We start from the raw sequence: 21100 nt of genomic DNA, 5'->3' as shown, positions 1-21100 counted from the left end.
ATTGTAATGAAGCTGTAGGTTACCCTGAGGCCAAGGTTGAAGAGGAGAGCCCCTGTTCTGCACCTGTGGCCCTTGGTCTGTCAACCTGGGGGTGTTGGAAGCCATAGGACCAGGATGTTAACAGCCGCAAAGTCAGGACATTGTGCCCTCAGGCTTCTAATGTGTCACCTATTTAACACCGCCTTTGCCTCTGGCTCATGTCTAACCAACTGTCTACTTGATCGGTATGATCCTATGTATGCAAACAAGCAAAAGAAAAACCGTTATAAACGCAGATGACTATATCCTAGGAAAAAGTCTGGGAGGACACACGTAAAACTGGTCATAATGGTTACTGCAGACACTGAGTTTATGGGAAATTTTTACTTTCTAACAACACACCTTTGTGTAAGGCATGAATGATTTTATAATAAGCATACATTATAGTGGAAAAAAATTTAAATATCTAAGCATTCGGAGCTGTAAGTGCACTATGATTCCAGTTTTGCTTTCCTACTTTAAATGTGCATGCACGTACATTTGGTTTTTAAAAATTTTTTTTAAGTATATTCATTTTTTTTGAAAGACAGAGAGAGACAGAGAGACAGAGCACAGCAGGGGTGGGGCGGAGAGAGAGGGGGACACAGAATCCAAAGCAAGGCTCCAGGCTCTGAGCTGTCAGCACCAGAGCCCGACGCGGGACCCGAACTCACGAACCGCAAGATCAGGACCTGAGCCGAAGTCGGACGCTCAACCGGCTGAGCCACCCAGGCGCCCGTGCACATACATTTGTAGCGCAAAAAGAAACCTGAAATAAACCATCAAAATGTGTACAGTGAGGTTCTCTCGCGGTGGTGAGGTTATAGAGGGCATTTTTTTCTTTTTTGGTCACTTTGTAAGTTTCTGTAACTGCACAACCTAGGCAATGACCATGTTTTACTTCCATAAATAGAAAACAGTGTTTTAGAATAAGGAAAGAAAAAAAAAGAGAGCAACAGAAATATTTGATCGTTGCTGAAAATGGGGGGAAACCTGGCACCCAAAATAGGATTCACCAAATGGATCACGTGCATGAAATTTCAAACTCCTGCGTGATTGGATTCACCCCCAAAGCACTGGCATGTGCCAGCCCCACCCTGGAGAAGATCTTCATGAGCTTACACACATGGGGGGAAATGCCCGGTGGGACGGTAGGCCGAAGGCCTTCCAGTGCCACCTTCATTCCAATCTCCGTGTTGGAGAGGTCAGCAAAGGGTACCTCCCGTGTCGCCAGTTCCCACAGAAGCACTGCAAAACTCCCCATGTCTGCTCAGCGTCTGTTTGTATCTTCAGGCTTCTTCTGCAGAGCTTCAGGCGCCACCCAGGCAGGTGCATACCTGCGCCCAGGGCATTGGAAGGAGAACCTGACGTCGGCCGTGCTGATTCGGGCAGTCATGTCCTCATCAATCATTACACTACGGCTGCTGAGTGCGTGTCGTGGGATGAGGGGCTCTAGAGTGTGTACGAGGGCCGTGCCCCTTGCCATGTCCAATGCAAACGTCACAGCCCGGCTCTGGTCCACAGCAAAATTGGTGCCTTCGTGTAATACATTGTACAGGGAGGGATCCCTATGGCATCCAGTGTGCGACGAGGGTGGGGTGCGGAGCAGGTGGAGACTGACAGGCACCTAGCACTGGGAGCACATTCGGATGTGAGAAACTCCTGAGCCGGGGACACTCCTCGTTGATTTGATGTGACCAGTGCCCAGGAGGCACTTTCTTTCCCGAGGGCCTTGAACAAAGCCCTCTTCACCTCCTTGTTTCGCATGCTGTAGATGACGGGGTTGAGCATGGGGGTGAGGACCACGTACAGCACAGAGAGCACCCGGTCCCGCAAGCCAGAGCACGCAGAGCTGGGGAGGATGTAGCAGAGGACTGAAGCGATGTAGAAAATGCAGACCACGGTGGTGTGAGCACCACAGGTGGAAAAGGCTTTTCTTCGGCCCTCAGCGGAGTGAATCCTGAGAATCGCAGCCACAACACGTACACAGGCGATCGCAACCGGGGCACGGGGTGCAAGAGCCACCACGAAACTGAAGACGAACAGGGCAAGTTCGCTGGCCCACGTGCTTGAGCAAGAGAGTCTGGTCAGTGGAGGGAGGCCACAGGAGAAGTGGGTGATGAGGCGAGGCCCGCAGAACCTCAGTGGAGCTGCAAGGACGGTGTGGGCGAACGCATCGGCCAAGGCAAGCAGGTGGGAGGTGGAAGCCATTCCTGCCCGGGTCCGTCCGTCGGCCCATGAGGACTAGGTGGTGCGGTGGCCGGCCGATGGCTGCATAGCGGTCATAGGCCATGGCTGTGAGCAGGAAGCACTCCCAGGGAGCCAGGAAGTGGAGAAAGAAGATCTGGGGAAGACAAGCACGATAGGGCACGGTCCGCACTGCTGCCAGCAGGTGTTCCAGCACCTGAGGCCCCGTGCTGGAGATATAGGCAGTGTCCAGCAGTGAGAGGTTGACTAAGAAGTCGTACATGGGAGCGTGGAGTCGGGAGTCCATCACGGTAAGGCTGGCAATGCCCAGCCACGCTGTGGACCAGCAGAAGGATCACAAAGAGCAAGGGCCTCAACTCCTCTGCGTCGGCCAGCCCTTCCAGAAGGAACAGCGACACTCGGGTCTCATTCCCCAGCTGCCCGGAACCATGCGCAGAAACCTGCACCTGTAGAGTCCAACTCAGAGTCAGATGAGGATCCAAGTGTGGAGTTCCAATTTGCACAAGGCAGCAGGGGTGAGGGAAGGTCCAGAGACAACAACAACAACAACAACAACAACAACAACAACAACAAAAAGACACAGGCTTCAAGCTTAAGAACATAAGACTCAGAATTGGGGGAGTGAGGCTAGGTTCAGGAGGCCAGCGGTAAGGTAGAGGCCAGTAGAATGGAATCGGTAACCCCACACCAAGACAAGGTGCACAGACCTTGAAGCCACGGTGCATGCACCTCCCGTAAGGATATCAAAGTCAGTCCCTCAGAAGCTTCTACCTGAATAAGGACCCTAGACCTCGTCATTATCTGCAGTGGTCCCCTTATTTCAGCCTCACCAACCCAGCAGAGCCCCAACTCAGGAGCAGTGATAGGACACTAGTCAGGTCCCTCCTCCTCCCGCTCTGAACCTTTCAGTGCCTCCCATCTCACTCAGCGTCAAAGCCAAAGTCCCCCCGGCGACCTACCAGGCCCTCTGTGATACGCTCTCCCTCCTCTCCTCTCCTCTCCTCTCCTCTCCTCTCCTCTCCTCTCCTCTCTGACCATCGGGCAAGAAGTCTGTCAGCTCCGTGCCCCGTATCACATCTTCGGACTGGCCCACAGCAGCAAACGCCCTTGCCTATTCCCTGCCTCGGTGGAAGAGAGCCCTGCCCTCCTATCCAAGGCTAGCTTGTCCGATTTCCCCAGCTGCTCTCTTCATTGTGCCAGCCCTGCTCGGCAACCCTTTTACGTGGGAATGTGCTAAATGCCACTCGACTGTTCACTCTCAGATGGTTTATTTTAGGTTATCTCGATTTTACCTCAATGAAAAAAGGAAGCAAAATAAAGACCTTTTCAGACATATAAAAGCTGAGATTAACTCGTTGTCAGTGGAAAACCTGCACTACAACAAATGTTAAAGGCTGTTCTCCACAAGCAAGGATGATACCACGTGGGAACTTGGACCTACATGAAGTAATGAAGAGGGTTCCAGAATTGGAAAGTATGTGGGTAAATGTAAACATTTTTTCTCCCTTCAAAATGTCTCTCAATCGTCACAAACCACCTAAAGCAAAAATATTGACAACACGGTGTGGGGTGTATAACTGCTATAGAAATAAAAGGTATGACAACAATAGCACAAAGGACACGAGTGGGTAGTTGGAAGGGTACTGCTGTAATGTTCTTACGTTACGTGCGAAGTGATTTGAAATTACTTGAAGGTGGTCTATAATGAGGTAAAACACATATTAGGATCCCTAGAACCCTAGGTTTAATATGTACACTTCTCTAGCGGAGATAAAGTGAACTTCCAGAAATTACTCAATCTGAAAGGAGTCACGAAAAGACAGGGAGGGGAACACAGAACACATGGGGCAAATAGAAAATAAATAGCAGGATGGTAGATTTAAACTCAACGATGTCCCTCGTTAAGTTTATTCTAAATGGTCTAAACGTGGCAACTAAAACACGGAGATTGCCAGCCTGGATAAAAAGGCAAAGCAAAACTATATGCTACGCATAAGAAATGCGCTCTACGAAGACACAGAGATGGTAAAAGTAAAAAGATGGGCAAAGATACACCATGCAAGTCTTCTAATAAGAAAGTTTGAGTAGCTATATTAAGAGCAGGCAGAACCGACTTCAGGACAAGGAATACGATGGGATGGAGGACGTTTGCTAACGATAGAGGGGCCACTTTGTGAAGAAGACATAAAATCAAAACCTAAATACACAGTAGGAAAGAAATAATGAAGCTAAGAGCAGATATGAATAAAACGTTAAATGGACAAACAATAGAGGAAAATCCATGAAGCTGAAAGCCTTTTTTCCCCTGTCTTTCTTTTCTGTTTTAATGTTTATTTTTGACACAGAGAGAGACAGGGCGCGAGTGGGGGAGGAGCAAAGAGAGAGGGGGGACACAGAATCCGCAACAGGCTCCAGGCTCCAGGCCCTGAGCCGGCAGCACAGAGTCCGATGCGGGGCTCGAACCGACGGACGGACTGTGAGATCATGACCTGAGCCGAAGTAAGACCCTTAACCGACTGAGCCACTCAGGCGCCCTCTCCCCCACTTTTTAAAGGTTTTATTCATTTTTGAGAGAGTGCATGTGGGGGAGGGGCACGGAGAGGGGGACAGAGGATCTGAAGTGAACTGTGCTGACAGCAGCGAGCCCCATGTGGGGCCTGAACTCACCAACTGCCAGATCGTGACCTGAGCCAAAGTCGGACGCTCAACCGACTGAGCCACCCAGGTGCCCCTGAAAGCTTCTTTAAAAAAAAATACCAGGGGCGCCTGGGTGGCTCAGTCGGTTGAGCGGCCGACTTCGGCTCAGGTCATGATCTCGCGGTCCGTGAGTTCGAGCCCCGCGTCGGGCTCTGTGCTGACAGCTCAGAGCCTGGAGCCTGTTTCACATTCTGTGTCTCCCTCTCTCTGACCCTCCCCCGTTCATGCTCTGTCTCTCTCTGTCTCAAAAATAAATACACGTTAAAAAAATGTTTTTTCTAAAAATACCAATAAAACTGATTTTGAAAAATAAAGTGTAACCAGGGAATATTAGGAACAATATTTGTGGGTAAGTTTCCCAATTTAGATGAAATGGACAAATTCCTTGAATGACACAAACTACCAAAACTGACTCAAGAAGAAATAGAAGACCCGAATATCCCTACATCTATGAAGGCAATGGAGCCGAAAACTCCAGGGCCCCGTGGCGTTACTAGTGGCCACCACCAAATACTTAAAGGAGAACTATCACCAATCCTACACAAATGCTTTCAGAAAGCAAAGGAGGAGAAACATTTCCCAAATCATCTTATGAGGCCAGCATTACACAACCCCAAAACCAGATGAAGACATTGCAAGAAAAGAAAACCACAGAGCAATATCCTTCATGAAGTCACACACACAAAAGAACTTGATTCGATATTAGCAAATTCAACCCAGCAACATACAAAGAGGATGATACCATCGTGGCCAAGTGGGGTTTATCCCAAGAATTGGTTTTCATTAAAAACAAAAAAGTCAATCAGTGTCATCTGTCATATTAAGAAAATAAAGGAGAAAAAACATGTGATCATTTCAATAGACGCAGAAAAAAAGCATCAGACAATATCCAACAACCACTCATGACAAGAACTCTCGGAAAACTAGGACTAGAGGGAAACGTTCTTAATCTGATAAAGGGAACCTACAAAAATCCTACAGCTAACATGATACTTAATGGTGAAAGATAGAATCACCGCCCCCACTCCCTCGCCTGCAAAGTTTGAGAAACAAGGTATGGACGTTCACCACTTCCATTCAACACTGTCCTGGAAATCCGAGGCGGTGCACTAGGCAAGAAAGAGGAATAAAGAAATGGGATTATCCTTATTCAGAGATGACATGTTTGTTTACGTAGAAAACCCTAAGTGATGTACAAAGAAAAGAAGAGTGACATTTTAAAAAATCACTACCATTTATAATAGCATCCCCAAACATGAAGTATTTGGGGACACATGTAATAACATATGTGCAAAACCTTTACGGTGAACACTAAAAACTGTTGATAAGTGAAAGAAAGCTTACAAAAATGGAGAAACGCATCCTATGCGTGGAGCGGAAGATCCTGTATTCTTTTTTCTTTTAGCGTTTATTTATTTATTTTGGAAGAGACAGAGAGAGCACGAGCAGGGGAGGGGCAGAGAGAGAGAGAGGGAGCGAGAGAGGGAGGGAGAGAGAGAGAGAGAGGGAATATCCCAAGCAGGCTCCGAGCCGTCAGTGCACACCCCGACTCTGGGCCCGGTCTCACAAACCGTGAGATCATGACCTGAGCCGAAATCAAGAGTCAGACGCTTAATCGACTGAGCCACCCAGGTGCCCCAAGGCCCTGTATTCTTAAGATGTACACTCCCACCACACCATTCTAGAAATTCATTGCAAACCCGGTAAAAATCGTGATACTGCAGAAATGGACAAGCTGATTCCAAAGTGTATATCCAAATGCAAAGAACCTGGAATAGGCAGCTCGAACTTGCAAAAGAGGAATAAAGTCGGAAGACATAAGGATGACTAAAAGAGGATACAGACAGAATGGAAAGTTCACATGTCACTGGCGGGACTGTAAATTGGCATGATCACATCGGAAAACAGTGCTTCCGTTTCTTATACAGTCACACTTACGCTTACCATGTGACCCAGAAACCCCACTTCTGCTATTTACACAAGGGAATTAAAAATATATGTGTGTGCAAAGACTTGTACGTGAATCTTCGTATCAACTTGATTAACAATAACCGCAGTTTGGAAACAAGCCAAACGTCCAATAGCGGGTGAGTGGTTAAGCCTAAATTACGGTACATGCACGCAATGGAATACCGGTCAGCAACAAAGAAGGATGGACATACTGTGTGATTCCCGGAAATTCCAGAAAAGGCAAAATCTAAGCTGAATTTGCTGTGTGGGGGCAGACTGTAGAGGAGGACATTGTCTGCACGGAGGCACAAGGGCGGCTGTGAGAGCGATGGGAATGTTCTGTATCTCGGCTTTGGTTGTGGACACCTTTGTCGTAACTCATGAAACCGTACCCTTAAATGTGTGCAACTTCCCATACGTGCATTTTGCCTCAAATAAGCTGAGCAAAAACAAAAAAAGAGAAGGGACAAACAAAAACTGAATAGCAAAATGGCAGACTGAAATCCGACCATATCGGTAATCGTATTAAATGTGAATTTGCCAAACAATCCAATTTAAAAGCAGACATCGTTAGAAGGGTGCTTTTTTTAAGTGACCACACTACACGCTGTCTACGTGAGCCACATTCAAGATACAAAGACACCAATAGGTTAGAAGTAAGAGGATGGAAAAGGACTTACGAATAAATAGTGAGCAAAGAAGCCTGATGTGGTTATAGCGATATTAGAGAAATCAGACTTCGAGGAAAACTGTGTTACCAAAGATGAAGGGATGCATTTCATACTAGTAACAGCAGCAATGAATCCATCTGGAAGAGAAAATGATCATAAATATGTTCGTGCCTAATGACACACCTTCAAAATACACGGGGCGCCTGGGTGACTCCGTCGGTAAGCGTCTGACTTCGGCTCAGGTCATGATGTCACCGTTGGTGAGTTCCAGCCCAGCGTCAGGCTCTCTGCCCGTCGGCACCGAGCCTGCTTTGGATCCTCTGTCCCCCTCTGTCTCTGCCCCTCCCCCGCTGGCTCTCTCTCTCTCTCTCCCCCTCTCTCAAAATAAATAAACTTAACACACACGCACACACACACACATGCACACACACGCACACACACACACGCACACACGCGCGCGCGCGATGCAAGAATTTTTAGGATTAATAGGTGAAAGGGACAAGTCCAAAATCACGGTTGGAGATTTTAACATCCTCCCTCAGCAAGCGAGAGAGAGAGAGACAACACAGTCCGTTAAAAGAAATAGAGCAGGGATTGGCAAACTACCGCCTCCTGGCCAAATCCAGCCCGGGGCCTCTTTTATGTGAAAAGTTTGTTGTCCCCCAACATAGAACATACGATCAGTGGTATCACCTACCTTGACCGATGTCTTTAGAACACAAAACAGGAGATCTGAATTCCACACGTGTGTCCACTACACATTCTTTTCAAGTACAAGTATGTTCGCCAAGATAAAGCATTTTCTGAGCCACGGACCAATTCTCAACACATTTCAACGTCGAGGATTGAAATTTAACCCGGTACGTCTCTGACCAGCCTTGCCTTGTTCTTGATTCTAGAGGGAAAGCTTTCAACCTCTCACTGTTGCGTATGATGTCAGCTGTGGGTTTTGTCATATGTGGGCTTTGTGGTATTGAGCTATACAACTTCTCTGCCCCCATTCGTGGAGGGTTTTTATCATGGAAATACGTTCTATTTTGTCAAATGCGTTTTCTGCACCTAGGGAGATGATCATATGGTTTTTATCTTTCATTCTAACAATGCGGTGCTTCGTTTATAGACGTGCATGTGTTGAAAGATCCTTGTTTTCCGGCTGCAGGTTCCTCCTGCCCGTGCCTGGAGATGAGAGCTGCCTGCCCCGTAGACAGTGACAAAGAACAGGGCAGACAGAGACAGTCCGACGCTCAGGCTGAGGCGCTCTTTGGTGACATTGCTCATTGAAATGCTTCCACCAGCCACAGGCCGCTCTAGACACTGGCCACCTTCTTGCTGTGACACCCGCCTCCAGGACAAGGCAGCTGTGCCTTTACTTTCCTCACTTGTCCTGAGGACCTATTCGGAGACGCTCAGGTACAGATTCATAACTATAGAGTCGCGGCGTTCTCCACAGCTCAGTCTCTCTCTGCTGGCAGTGCTAATTCTCCCTCAGGCAAGGCTCTGTTCCTCCTCTCTCCATTTTAGAGACTCCCCTCGTGCACCGGGGCGTCGCCCATTCCCCTCCTCAGCCACTCGGGTGCCTTGTACGTGGCCCCACTGTTGTGCTAAATAAGAGAGTCTTGGAGGGGAAGGCAAAGGGTAATGTACTTCATGTCCCCTCCCTGCCTCAGGGAGACCTCTTCCCCTTTTTGTTTTCCTCAAGGGCCCTTGTCAGGACTTTAGGGAAGCAAGCAGCAGCGTAATAAACTGGAAAAACACTTTGGGGAAGGATGATACAAGTGAAGTGAGAGCCAACCACAAGGAGCTCTGAGAATTGTGGGTTCGGAACCTCAGGGAATGAGGCCTCTGATGACACGGGAGTATAGAATGGGCAGTGGGGCCGACCTAGCCAGCTGTCCCAGCGCTCTTCTCCACAGATCTGAATCAAGGCCGATAAGCCACAAAGCCTTACTCCGCAGGTATTATACATGACTATGTACATGCAAGTATAAAACTAAAACAAAAATTCTAACATGTTGACAGTAGTTAATGTCCTGAATAACGGGACATAATTTTTTTCTCCCATCGCCTAACTTGTCTTCTTCAATTGCCTTCTAGTACTTGAGTATCTGAATGTCAGAATCTCTCCCCCTACCTGAGAACAAAGGCGAGAATAGGAGAAGGCGTAGATGCTAAAAATAAACCCAGACATAGAATAGTAGCAGTTACCATTTAATCACCAAAAAAAAAAAAAAAAAAAAAAAAAAAAAAAAATGTGGATCTGAAGCACCCAAGGGCCAGTATAGGCAAAAGATGCGGTCTCGGTAAGAAAACGGCAGCTGCTGCAGGAATCACTGTCATGTGGGGGGGACACAGAGTTGGGTCCAGCCACCTTTTCACTGCTGCGGCTTTGTAAAAAAGGGGGGCATGATGATCTGCATGGTCCGTATCACTAGGGAAAGCTGGCCAAGACAGGAGGTGATGGACATTTGGAGCTGGCCAGGGTCATCGGCAGTGAAGCGGCTACAAGGTAGGAAAAAATAAGTCAAGTCAGAGGGCAGGTGGGGCACATTCCCCGCTCCGCCCCTTCACACAGCAACGATCCTAGAGCACCACACTCCTTCCTTCGACTCACTCCTTTCCTGTTTCCCTGGTCTCCATTACAGCTCCCCCGGAATTGACCTTGTCCCTGGTCACCTGCCACCACCCTCTCCCTGGACCGTTCTAGAACTAACACAGTCAGGATGCTGCCGTTCACATTGAGCTCCTCCCGGACTGGCTCCTGGAGCTCCTCGTTTGGAGTCAGGAACCTGTGGGCAATCTCTGCATCCATGGCCGATGGGAAAGGTATAGTGAGGGTGCTGGTGGAGACTGGGTTAAGGCACCATCCACAGTACTAATTTTGCCTGTGCCTCAGGCCTCCTCGTCAGTGAGGCCTGCCTTCCCCACCCCAGGCTGACCCTCAGGCTGTCCACAACCTCCCACCCTATACAGCCAGGCCACCCTGGATAGCATTGTCCCTACCGCTTCAGTCCCATCAGGCGGTCCACCGCACTCCGCATCCTCTGTCAGCACAGGCCAAACCCGAGCCGATACCCTCCAGGTGCCCGGAGCTCCCTCCTGCTCCCCTTGCAACTCCACTTCCCCAAGTCTCCCCCCACACCCCACCCCGCCGCGCGCCAAACCACCTCCAGCCCATCCCCCTGCCGTCCAGCCCGCTGGGACTCCTTGAATAGGATACAACTGGAGCAGTCGGTTACCAGGACCTCTAGTGCCAGGTGCGGCATCTCCACCAGGACCTGGTGTGTAGGATGCCCGCTCCATTTGGAGAGCGCCACCAGAGGCGGCACCTACCTCTCCCACAATGCTGGTTCTTTCCGGATTGCTCAGGCCTCCGGGGTTGCTGGGACGGCCAGGGTCACAGGCACCACCCGAACCACCAGGGACTCTGGGGCCACTGACACCACGAGGTCCACCTGGCACACACTGGCCACCACCTGCTGCGCCCACCACCACGCCCACGGCACCTGTGCCTTCGTCTGCTGCCCTCACGGGGCCTCCACCAGCCACCTGAGGCCCAACTTTGAATCCTCCCACCCTCTCAAGGCATCACTGAAGGACAAAGCGCTCTCTCACAATGCTTCACCCCTTTACTCCACAATGCAATTCCGGATGCCCAGAGCAACTGTCCACACGGACCACTGGTCATGCCTCCTGACCTGTGATTGGTTCCCACCAAGCAGTCCCTTCTGTAGCCAATCAGTTCTCACTTATGAAGCTCCACCCCTTAGAGTGCCACGACACCCTAGTGCGTCTGCCCAAATGGGCACCCGAGTGGACGCGTCTGCCTGAACCAGCCGTGCCACGAGCCTTCGACGGCCCGCCAGCTGCGTTAGCCAGGAAGCCTCTGCCTGACACTACTCCCCACACGGTGGTGCGGCTCATGGTCCCCAGTGTCCATGCCCAAACAGACTGCCATGGCCCAACTCCTAAAGCCTCTGAGCACGTGACTGAGCTGTGGAGAACGCCGCGACTCTATAGTTATGAATCTGTACCTGAGCGTCTCCGAATAGGTCCTCAGGACAAGTGAGGAAAGTAAAGGCACAGCTGCCTTGTCCTGGAGGCGGGTGTCACAGCAAGAAGGTGGCCAGTGTCTAGAGCGGCCTGTGGCTGGTGGAAGCATTTCAATGAGCAATGTCACCAAAGAGCGCCTCAGCCTGAGCGTCGGACTGTCTCTGTCTGCCCTGTTCTTTGTCACTGTCTACGGGGCAGGCAGCTCTCATCTCCAGGCACGGGCAGGAGGAACCTGCAGCCGGAAAACAAGGATCTTTCAACACATGCACGTCTATAAACCCCGCCCTCGGCCGCCTCTCCAGCAGCTGCTGCCTCTCCAGCAGCTGCTCCCTCACCAATCGTCGCCACGCGCTGTGACGTGTGACCCCACTGCACCCACGCAAACCAGTCCTACCTCAGCTCCACCCCCTCCCACACCCCTAGCCCCTCCCCAGACCTCGTGGGAGGCCGCCACACACCACGGCCTGTTGTCCAGAGGGCCCTGTCTCTTCCTTGGGCTCAGTGTCCCCAGCACGTGGGGCTCCACGACCTCGCAGCGGTTCGTGGAGGGAGATGGGCCACAGCCCAGACGGACACGGCCCCGCACCCCGTCCCCTTCCCCGGTACAGGTAGACACACCAAAGCGGCCTTTGGAGGGGGCGACTGAGCACAGGTGCGGATCAGATCGGCGGTCTGGGAAGGTCACGAAGGGGCTCCCGCCGGGGGGCAAGCCTGCCAGTAGGAGGCAAGGAGGGAAGGGATGGCGACTGGAGCTAAAGTAGTTAGTGGCCATGGAGAACAGGGATGCGGTCGCATAGGAAAAACCACGATGCAAAAGGGAAATCACTAAAATCCCAACTTAGGAAGCTACTGTATATGTGCACGGAAATCCGGCAACGGTAGCCTGAAGTGTAAATACCTCGTATCTCTGTGTGGTGGCATTGAGGGTGGTCCCCACTTCTTTTTTGTGTATTTCTCCCCCAAAACGTTCACAGTGACTTTACATGACCTTCAGCGTTTTCAATTCTTTGACGTCCTTGTGTGCGTGATCTCTACGCCCCACGGGATGCCGGCACTCACGACCCAGCGAGTGCTTCCACAAGTCAGGCTTGAGAGAGTAGATGATGCCATCCAGGGCGCCGGGCAGCAGCACTCCCCGCACCAACAGCACGACGAGGACCACGCAGGGGAAGGTAGCCGTGAAGTAAACGATCTGGGGCGGGGGGGGGGGGGGGGACCTGCTCAGAAGGGGCCCTGCGGCCCCGCCTCCCCACTTAGGGGCCCCCAGCCTCAGCAGGGGGGCAGGCGGGCCACACTCCCCCCACTGTGGTACGGTCCGCTCCGAGGTCAAGCGGGAGGCCAGCCTGCAGCCCCCCCTTCTACTCCTCAGAGCCTGGGCTCCTCCCGAAGGAAGCGGGGTACTCAGCTGGCCATCGGCCGCCCCCGCAAGGACAGGTCAGCTGTAGAGGGAGGGCGGAGGCAGGACGTTCCCCGGGTGGGGAGCAGGACATCGGCCTGGAGGCAGGTCCCGTGCCTCCTCTGGTTCTCTGCACAGGGGCAGGGTCCTGGGCAGGGCGGAGTGGACTGGGCCGGCCAGAGACAGAGGCGACAGCGAGGTGACCGAGAAGACCTCTGCCTCCCTCCCACCCTCAGCAGAGCAGGACAGGTAGGCAAGGGAGGGCCACGGGCCGGGTCCCCCCAGGCTGGCCGCAAAGCAGAGAGTGAGGAAGTAGTGAGTGAGGAAGAGAGGGAAATTGGGGCGGGAATACCCGACACAGGCAAGTTCAGCTGGCTGTCGCCTGGGCCTGTCCCCTCAGAACGGAAAGCGGCTGGGCTGGAGTTTGGAGGTTGCGGAGGACTACCCAGGCACGCGTGGGAAATCCACCGGGCTGGGTTCAAGGACCTGCCCCCGCCTCATGGCCTGGCCCGGTCACCTCGCCCCTGGGCGGAGACACCCCTTCTCCCCACCGGACATGCTGTCCCCACCCCTGCCATCATCACCCACCCCGACCCGCCCGCCTCCACCTGTACCTTTCCTCTTGACTTGACCTCCTTGCAGACACAGAAGTAGGCCAGCCCCCAGAAGGCCGGCAGACACAGGGTCACCTCCCAGCTGAGGGACCCTGGCAACTCCAGGCCCCCCCCCCCGCCCCCCGAGAGCCACAAGACTTTGTTCCTGGGGGAGGGACAGCCCGTCAGGGCTGCCGCAGCAGAGGCCAAAGCGACGGGGGAGCTGTCGCCGGGGCGGTGCTCCCCCGTGCCGCTGCCCTCGGGGCCAGCTGGGCCCCCCTGGGCCCCCGGGCCCCCGGCCCAAGCCCGCAGCCATTGCGGTGTGGGAGGCGGGAGTCTGGGAGCCCCAGGCCGGAGGCCGGTCACGCCCTCGGCGGTGTACCCTCCCCCAGGCTGGCAGGCACTAGGGGACTGACGGTGCCCGGGACCGAAAAGTGGTGAGGGAGTGAGGCCCGTCCATTCCAGCTCCCCTAGGGGCCGCGCGCGGGGCGTGCTCCCTGAGGACAGGCAGGGCCTGGGAGTGGCCCCTGCTCAGCATCCTGCTTCGGCCCCCCACCCCCCCGCCCGCCCTCGTGGACGGGTCCCGGCACACGCAGACCCGAGGCGTACGGGGAGCCCACAGACAGGGACAGGCACGGTGCTGCCCAGAAGCGCCTGAGCGCGGCCCACGCCTCGATGCCCAGGACCCGGGTGGGCGGCGGTCAGTTGGCTGCTCGCACGTGCGCCCGGCTGGCGCCTGCGCAGACACACGCTTGGGGGGAGGGGCGGGCCGGGCGGGGAAACAGTCAGGTGCCAGTGGCCTCACCGGAATGCTCTCGGGGACGCAGGAGACCGACAGTGACGTCACGCGTCGAGGGGCGAAGCTTCCGGAACCAGCCTCCATCTCCTCCGGGTCAGCGTCCACCGGATCCAGGCTCTGGGCCAACACAGCGAGGCCGGCTCGGTGGGAACCAGCTCCGCGGGGTCTGTCTGCGCAGGCGCCCTGGCCATCCCCGACAGCCTTGCGCGCCGAGGGGCCGGGCTTCGCGAGGCCTGCCGGGGGTCTCAGCGGTCCGCCGACACTGGGCGCAGCGTAGCGGTGGGCTCTGAGGAGGCCGGTGCGGCGGCCATGAGGGCCCCGGACGACGAAGCGGCCTCTCCGGCCCCGGACGACGGCGCGGAGGAAGTGGCGGTCACGCAGGCCCCTGACGAGGACGGCGCGGACGGCGCGGCGGTCACGCGGGCTCCCGAGGGTGGCGCGGAGGACGCGGGGGCAGCCCCACAGGCCTCCGACGGAGGCACGGACGGCCACGACCCCCAGCTTAGCCCCCGAGGTCCCGGTTGCCAGGGCAACTGCAGCCGCCACGATGGCGAGGGTGGCCCTGGCAGCAAGGGAGCAGTGGTCGAGGGGGCCTGCGCCCCTCCCCTGGCCGAACGGGCCCCGAGGGCCCTGGCCCCTGGTGGAGACGCAACGCCGGCGGCAGTGACCTCCTCAAGACTGCTGGAGTTGTATCCTTTCCGTGGAGCCTCTGTCTGGGCAGGGGCCGTGGCGGGGTGGCTGGGGAGCAGGGCGGCAGCCCGGGGACGGGACGGACGGGGGCGGGGGTGGGCAGCCTGGCGGGACAGGGACAGCCGGTGGCCGCGGGCCCCCAGGGTGGGGGAAGCGGCTCAGGGTGGGCAGAGGTGGCGGGAGGGAGCGCGAGTGTCCCGGGGGGTAGAAGCGGGCCTCTGAGTGGTCGGGAGGCTTCAGGCCATGGGAACTCCGGGAGCCCGTTGTGCCTTAACCGGGTGCCTCCCAGCAGGCTCACTGTGTCTTTCCGGTCGCCCCTGGAGGCAGAGATGGCCCGCAGGTCCCTGACTACACACGTCCAACGCCACCGAGGGTTGGCTCAGAAGGAGCTCTGCGTGAGGGGCAGCGCCCTGGCCGTGTGCGTCCTCCAAGAGTATGCGCGGGACGGGTGGGCGGTGGCGGCGGGTGCCGTGGTCGCATCTCTGCCTTCCGGTGCCGTCGTGGAGGCCCCGACACACGCGTTAGGTGGGAGGCGGGGGGTGGGGGGTTGTGTGGGGGAAGGGGCTGGTGCCCTGCACCTCCACAGCAGCTCTCCCCTTTAACCGGATTTCCCTCTTCCCTCACTTTTAGGAGATGGACTACTGAAAACCCCATCTTCTTCCGAGTTTCCGTCAACTCCTTCCTGGACCGGCTTCCCCTGGTGATACGAAACATTCGCGCCTTGGGGTCCCGGCCTCCGCGACGCCTAGGCCCGGGAAAGGGGGCCGAGGCCTAACCTGGCAGCCCTCACTGGGCAAGGCACAGGGCGTTGACACTTGGCGTCCTCGCCACTTTATTATCGGGGGTCTAACGTCCTGCAGGTCTGGGCCTCGGTGGCTCTTGGCCCACTTCAGTTCCTTCCCTGCGCCTGGAGGGACGGGCGCTTACGTGTTTGTTACTGCACAACATGAAACTGAGCGACTCTTTTGTGTCCGAGTTTCTTCTCAGTTCCTGCGCCTCCACATTTTCTTACCTGTGTTCTGGTGTTGGAAGGGAGGTTCTGGGAATCGTAGTCCAGCAGCCCAAGCTTATCCAAGACGACTCAGGGAGAGGAAAATCGGGTCCTGTATTCAGCGGTAAAGACTGCTGACGTTTTGGAATACGTTCTTAGTTGTATTTACCCATTAAATGGATAACAACGTATAATGTATGCATTTTCCAGTTTAGCGTTAACTTTTCTCCGGATCCTTTTTTGTTTTGTTTTGTTTTTGTTTTTCCCCGTTGAACGTACTAGCTTTCCCACTCCCTAAGAACCCTTCAAAAACTGTTATCCAGGAGACACACAAATGCATTATTACATAATGTTGAGCAGTCGGGTCGTTCTCAGCTTTGCCCCTGTTATGGGTCGTGTGAGTCAATGGGATTCTTGAACAGAAGTCTTTGCGCGAACAGTTACTTCCTTCAGATCGTTTCCAAGAGGTAGAATTCCCGCGTTCTATAGCTTCTCGGCACACGAGTGCTCTCCAGAAAAGGCGCCCCGCCGCCACAAGTCTGGTCTCCCCGCACCACCAACCAGTAGGGTGGCTTCCTACCGAAGTAGAAGACTCCTTTTGTACCAGGGAAATAAGCACAGAAACACTAGAGTAGGAGTTTTGGGGCTTACTGGCCTTGTTTCCCATGAGCAAGGGAGTGGTGCCACAAGTGGCTACGGGTTTGGGGGCGGGGTGGGGGGTGGTTAGCTCCCTCTGAATAGCTTGTGTCTTGGAACCTCGCTAAACAGGAGTGCTAGCCTCACGAGGGTTCCCTCGGAGTTTCTACATGCATGGTCATGATCTCTGTAAGCAAACACGGTTTTGGTTCCTTCCTTTCCGGCCTTTCCGGGGCTACGGGGGCGGGGGGAAGGAACAGGCTGACACTGGACAGATGGGAAGCAAGAGCAGGAAGGCACATCGCAGAGAACCAAATCCTGGATCCAGCCATGCCTGAAGACAGAACTACCCGCCCCCCGCCCCCGCCACGATCGTTCAGTTACACACATCCAGAAACTCTCCCTTTGCTTAAGCCAACATGAATCCTTTTTTTCTTCTTTCTTTCTTTCTTTCTTTCTTTCTTTCTTTCTTTCTTTCTTTCTCTTTTTCTTTGAATGCTTTTATTTAGTTTTGAGAGCAAGACAGAGACAGCGTGAGCGGGGAAGGGGCAGAGAGACAGAGAGGGAGACACAGAATCTGAGGCAGACTGCAGGCTCTGAGCTGTCAGCACAGAGCTCGACGCAGGGCTCAAACCCACGAACTGTGAGATCGTGACCTGAGCCGAAGTCAGACCTTCAACCGACTGAGCCACCCAGGCACCCCCGTCGTGAATACTTTTTATTGCTTTTCTTTTTGTCTTTCTTCACTTGCAATAGAAAAGTCTTGTCCTTTGGGGCGCCTGGGTGGCTCAGTCGGTTAAGCGTCCGACTTCGGCTCAGGTCACGATCTCGCGGTCCGTGAGTTCGAGCCCCGCGTCGGGCTCTGTGCTGACTGCTCAGAGCCTGGAGCCCGTTTCAGATTCTGTGTCTCCCTCTCTCTCTGCCCCTCCCCCGTTCATGCTCTGTCTCTCTCTGTCTCAAAAATAAATAAATGTTAAAAAAAATTTTTTTTTTTAAAAAAAGAAAAGTCTTGTCCTTTATTGAATTGAGGAACCGTAGGTTTTCTTGTCACTTCACCTGAGAACGTGGCTCTCCTTTCTTTTAACAGAGAAACTGGGCTCTTTAAGTTCACAAAGGCATTGGCTCCTAGCTGGTAGGCCTTCAAGCCGTATGGTGGTAGAGTCTTCTGTGGGTAAGAGTCCAGAGAGGGAGGGGAGGGGCTGCAAGGGGCAGCTGGAGGAAAGGGACAAAGAGAAGGGGCACTGGGACCCACCCTTTCCGGATAGGGCTCCCAAGACTGGCCCGGAATTGTGGGGCCAGATCGTCAAGAGACCGGAACTTAGTGTGAGCCTCCCTCCCTCTCCCAGCAAAGCCCAGAGTTAGGCCACCGCCCTGGCCCCACAGACGGACTGCTGAAGGTGCCGGGCGGCCTTAACACGTCAGTCAGGTCACAAAACAAGTCGATTCCAACGCGTCCCCGGGCTCCCCTCCCAGAGACTAAGCCAGGGCCCTGCCCCGAGGCCCGCCGAGTCAGATGTGTTCCGGCCCGCATCTTCCACGGCCTCCTTCCCTCCCCTCTCCACCTTGCTCACTCGGATCCAGCCACACTGGCCTCCTCCCTTCTCTGAAACACACCAGGCCCAGGCCTGCCTCGGGACCCCTGCACTGCCTCTTCCCTGCCTGGAACTCTCTTCCCCCGGGGTTCCATCTGGCCCACTCAAATAGCATTCCTGGCCGCTCTCCTTAAGGTTGCGTCCCACGCTCTCCCCACCTGCATTACTTTCACAGGTGTCGGGGGGTAAGAAGCAGGTGGGCCCGTCAGCATGGAGGTGCACCTGCGGCAGCAAAGGGTCGTGGGACACGAAGGAAGGAGTTTGGGTGCCGTCGATGACCCTAGGGAGTCTTGAACGGAGCGGGACGGGATGCAACTTACGTCTTATCAGGTTCCCAGTGCCTGCTGCGCTGGGAAGGGGACGAGGGCAGGCAGGACAGAAGTGGGGAGACTGGCACGCAGGCGAGAGACCCCCAGGCTGCGGCCAGTGGAGGTGGGGAGAAGGGAACGGGTTCCGATTGGATCTTGACGGGAGAGCCACCGGGGTTTGCTGACACGGATCGGATCGGACGTGGCCCTGGACCTCCTCAGATGCGCGGGACCCCTGCAACGGGTCACCCTTCCTCCCACCAAGGGAGCCCAGCTCCTCCAGAGTCCAACAGCCTCCCCACCTGCTTCCCTGCTCGCCGACCACCCACCTGCCACACACTGCCACCGTTTTCCCGACGTTTAATTCAGAAACAAGGTTCCAGGAACAACGACAAAGAAGCTCATGCCAAAACAGAGGGGACAGCTGGGTTTCCGGGACCACGCGCCGGGGCCAGATTCCTCGGAGGGGGAAGAGGGAACAGAGGGGTAAGGCACTGCCGCCTCGGCCACTCGGGGCGGGCGCAGGACAGGGCAGCGGGGGTGAGGGGTCCGGGCCGAGCGGGCACCACGCCGAGGAAGCTGGGCGCTCGGGCCTGGAGAAGGAGACTTCCAGAGCCCCCAGGCCCACGTGGGGCCCTGGCACGAACCCGCTCATAGCTCCCCAGGTGCTGGGGACAGGGCGCCCGAGAAAGGTACGGTCCGACCCCCGAGAAGTCCGGAGGGGATGCCGGGACCCAGCCGCGGGGAGACCCCTGGGCGCAGCCACAGTCTGGGGATGGCTTCGCCGCATCACCCTGGGCGGCCCCCTCCTCGCCATCAAGTGCTGCTGGTGTCGGGGGCCCCTGCTCGGACCCGGCGGGGCCGGCCACGGCCAGGGGCAGGTGCCAGAGGCGAGGCTGAGGCTGACCGTGCCACCAAGGAGCCAGGACGACCCAAGGACAGAAGGGGCGTGAGGTTGTCCACATCCCAGAGAAGGGGCACGTGGTGACAGACGGACACGGTGAGGTGCAGATAAATTAAATCAATAGGTGGTTGGGGGTATAAACAGGAAGAGGGGGCAGGGGCTGGCACGACCCGGGGGCACGAGGGTAGGAGGGCGGGGATATTGCTGCTGCCAGGGTCAGGACCCTTGGTCCTGTCACCACCGCCCCCACGCAGGGCCCAAAGAAAGGCACTAATGAGGGGGCCCGGGTGTGCGCAGGGCACGAGAGACCGGTGACCACCCCATCCCCGCCCCCGTGCCACCCGATCCAGGGCTCGGCCCCGAGGTCACCTCAGGCCTGGGACGCCCCCTCCTCACCGGTTCCGCCACCCTTAGCTGTTGCCGCACACGAGGCTGATGGTCTGTTCCAGGTTTTGCCGCAACTTAGGCTTCCGACAGGAGGCGTCTCGGTCCAGAGCGGTGAGGACCTGGGGGAGGAGGGCCCCCCCGGAGCCGGGCTGGCGAGGAGGGGCCGCTCCCTCCCTTGCCAAGCCGTCCTCCCCTGCCTGAGCTCTTCTGTCCCTCCTGCGTCCACGCGCCCCGCTCTCTGCGGGTCCCCGGCACGTGGGAAGGGCTGCAGCCCCCCACCTCTGCACACGCTGCGACTTGGCCACCCCGAAGCCACCGCCTTCTCTGCTCGGCGGCCACAGTGCGGCCCTTCCCGGGAGTGGTTTGGACCCGCTGTCCCCAAACGCCCCGTCCCCTCCTGGCCCACACCCCACACCCCATCTCCCCAACCCCTCCTGAACCCCAACCCCGCACCTCATCTCCCCGACCCCTACTGACCCGGAATCTGCACCCAACCTCCAGGTCCCCTCCTGACCCCCACCCCGCACCTAATTCCCCAACCTCTCCTGATCCGGAATCTGGACCCAACCTCCAGGTCCCCTCCTGTACCCCACCCCGCACCCAATGTCGCCATCCCCTCCGGACCCCCATCTGCACCCCGCACCCGATCACCTTGTCCCATCCTGACCCCCACCCGCCACCCGAATTTCCCGGCCCCTCCTGACCCACTCTGCATCCAATCTCCACGTCCCCTCCTGACCCCCACCCCGAACCCCAAATCCCCATCCACTCCCGATCCGGAATCTGCACCCAACCTCCAGATCCCACCTGACCCCCACCCTGCACCCAATCTCGCCATCCCCTCCTGACTCCCACTGACACCCCGCACCCGATCACCTGGTCCCTTCCTTTCCCCCACCCGACACCCGAATTTCCCGGTCTGTCCTGACCCCACCCCGCACCCAAGCCCCATCCCCTCCTGAACCCCAACCCCACACCTGATCTCCCTATCTGCTACTGACTTGGAATCTGCACCCAACCTCTGCGTCCCCTCCTGACCCCCACTCCTGCCAAGCACCCGATCACTTCGTTCTCTCTTGTCCCCCACCGCCACCCTGCACCTGACTTCCCCGTCCCCTCCTGACTCTTACCCTGAACCCGATCTCCCTCTCACCCCCCGACCCCCACGCCACACCCGACCTCCCCATCCAATCCTGATCCCCACCCCTAC

The 21100-nt window shown here is 55.8% G+C and overlaps 2 protein-coding genes across 4 annotated transcripts; one reads left to right on the top strand and one right to left on the bottom strand.

Moving 5' to 3' along the window:
* Nucleotides 1-901: 901 nt before the first annotated feature.
* On the bottom strand, nucleotides 902-8948 carry LOC131502488 (olfactory receptor 3A3-like). Its single transcript, XM_058713260.1, is given in 3 exon segments — nucleotides 902-2247; nucleotides 2249-2672; nucleotides 8242-8948. Coding segments are annotated over 2 exon segments (993 nt in total). The 5' UTR covers nucleotides 2513-2672; nucleotides 8242-8948; the 3' UTR covers nucleotides 902-1518.
* Nucleotides 8949-14441: 5493 nt separating this feature from the next.
* Nucleotides 14442-16035, top strand: LOC131502569 (EKC/KEOPS complex subunit LAGE3-like). Of its 3 annotated transcripts, none has more exons than XM_058713395.1 (3): nucleotides 14442-15071; nucleotides 15362-15505; nucleotides 15703-16035. In XM_058713395.1, the coding sequence occupies exons 1-3, from the start codon at nucleotides 14692-14694 to the stop codon at nucleotides 15845-15847; spliced, it is 669 nt and encodes a 222-aa protein (XP_058569378.1). In that variant the 5' UTR covers nucleotides 14442-14691; the 3' UTR covers nucleotides 15848-16035. The 3 variants fall into 3 exon arrangements, with proteins under 3 accessions (XP_058569378.1, XP_058569379.1, XP_058569380.1); XM_058713396.1 differs by having other exon boundaries at nucleotides 14675-15071; nucleotides 15365-15505; XM_058713397.1 differs by having other exon boundaries at nucleotides 14675-15071; nucleotides 15362-15490.
* The last annotated feature ends 5065 nt before the right edge of the window (nucleotides 16036-21100 follow it).

The sequence above is a fragment of the Neofelis nebulosa genome, chromosome X (assembly GCF_028018385.1).
Source record: "Neofelis nebulosa isolate mNeoNeb1 chromosome X, mNeoNeb1.pri, whole genome shotgun sequence".
In the NCBI taxonomy this organism is placed as follows: Eukaryota; Metazoa; Chordata; class Mammalia; order Carnivora; family Felidae; genus Neofelis; species Neofelis nebulosa.
Note: the sequence above shows the minus strand (reverse complement) of the source record. Positions and strands in the feature narration are given on the sequence as shown.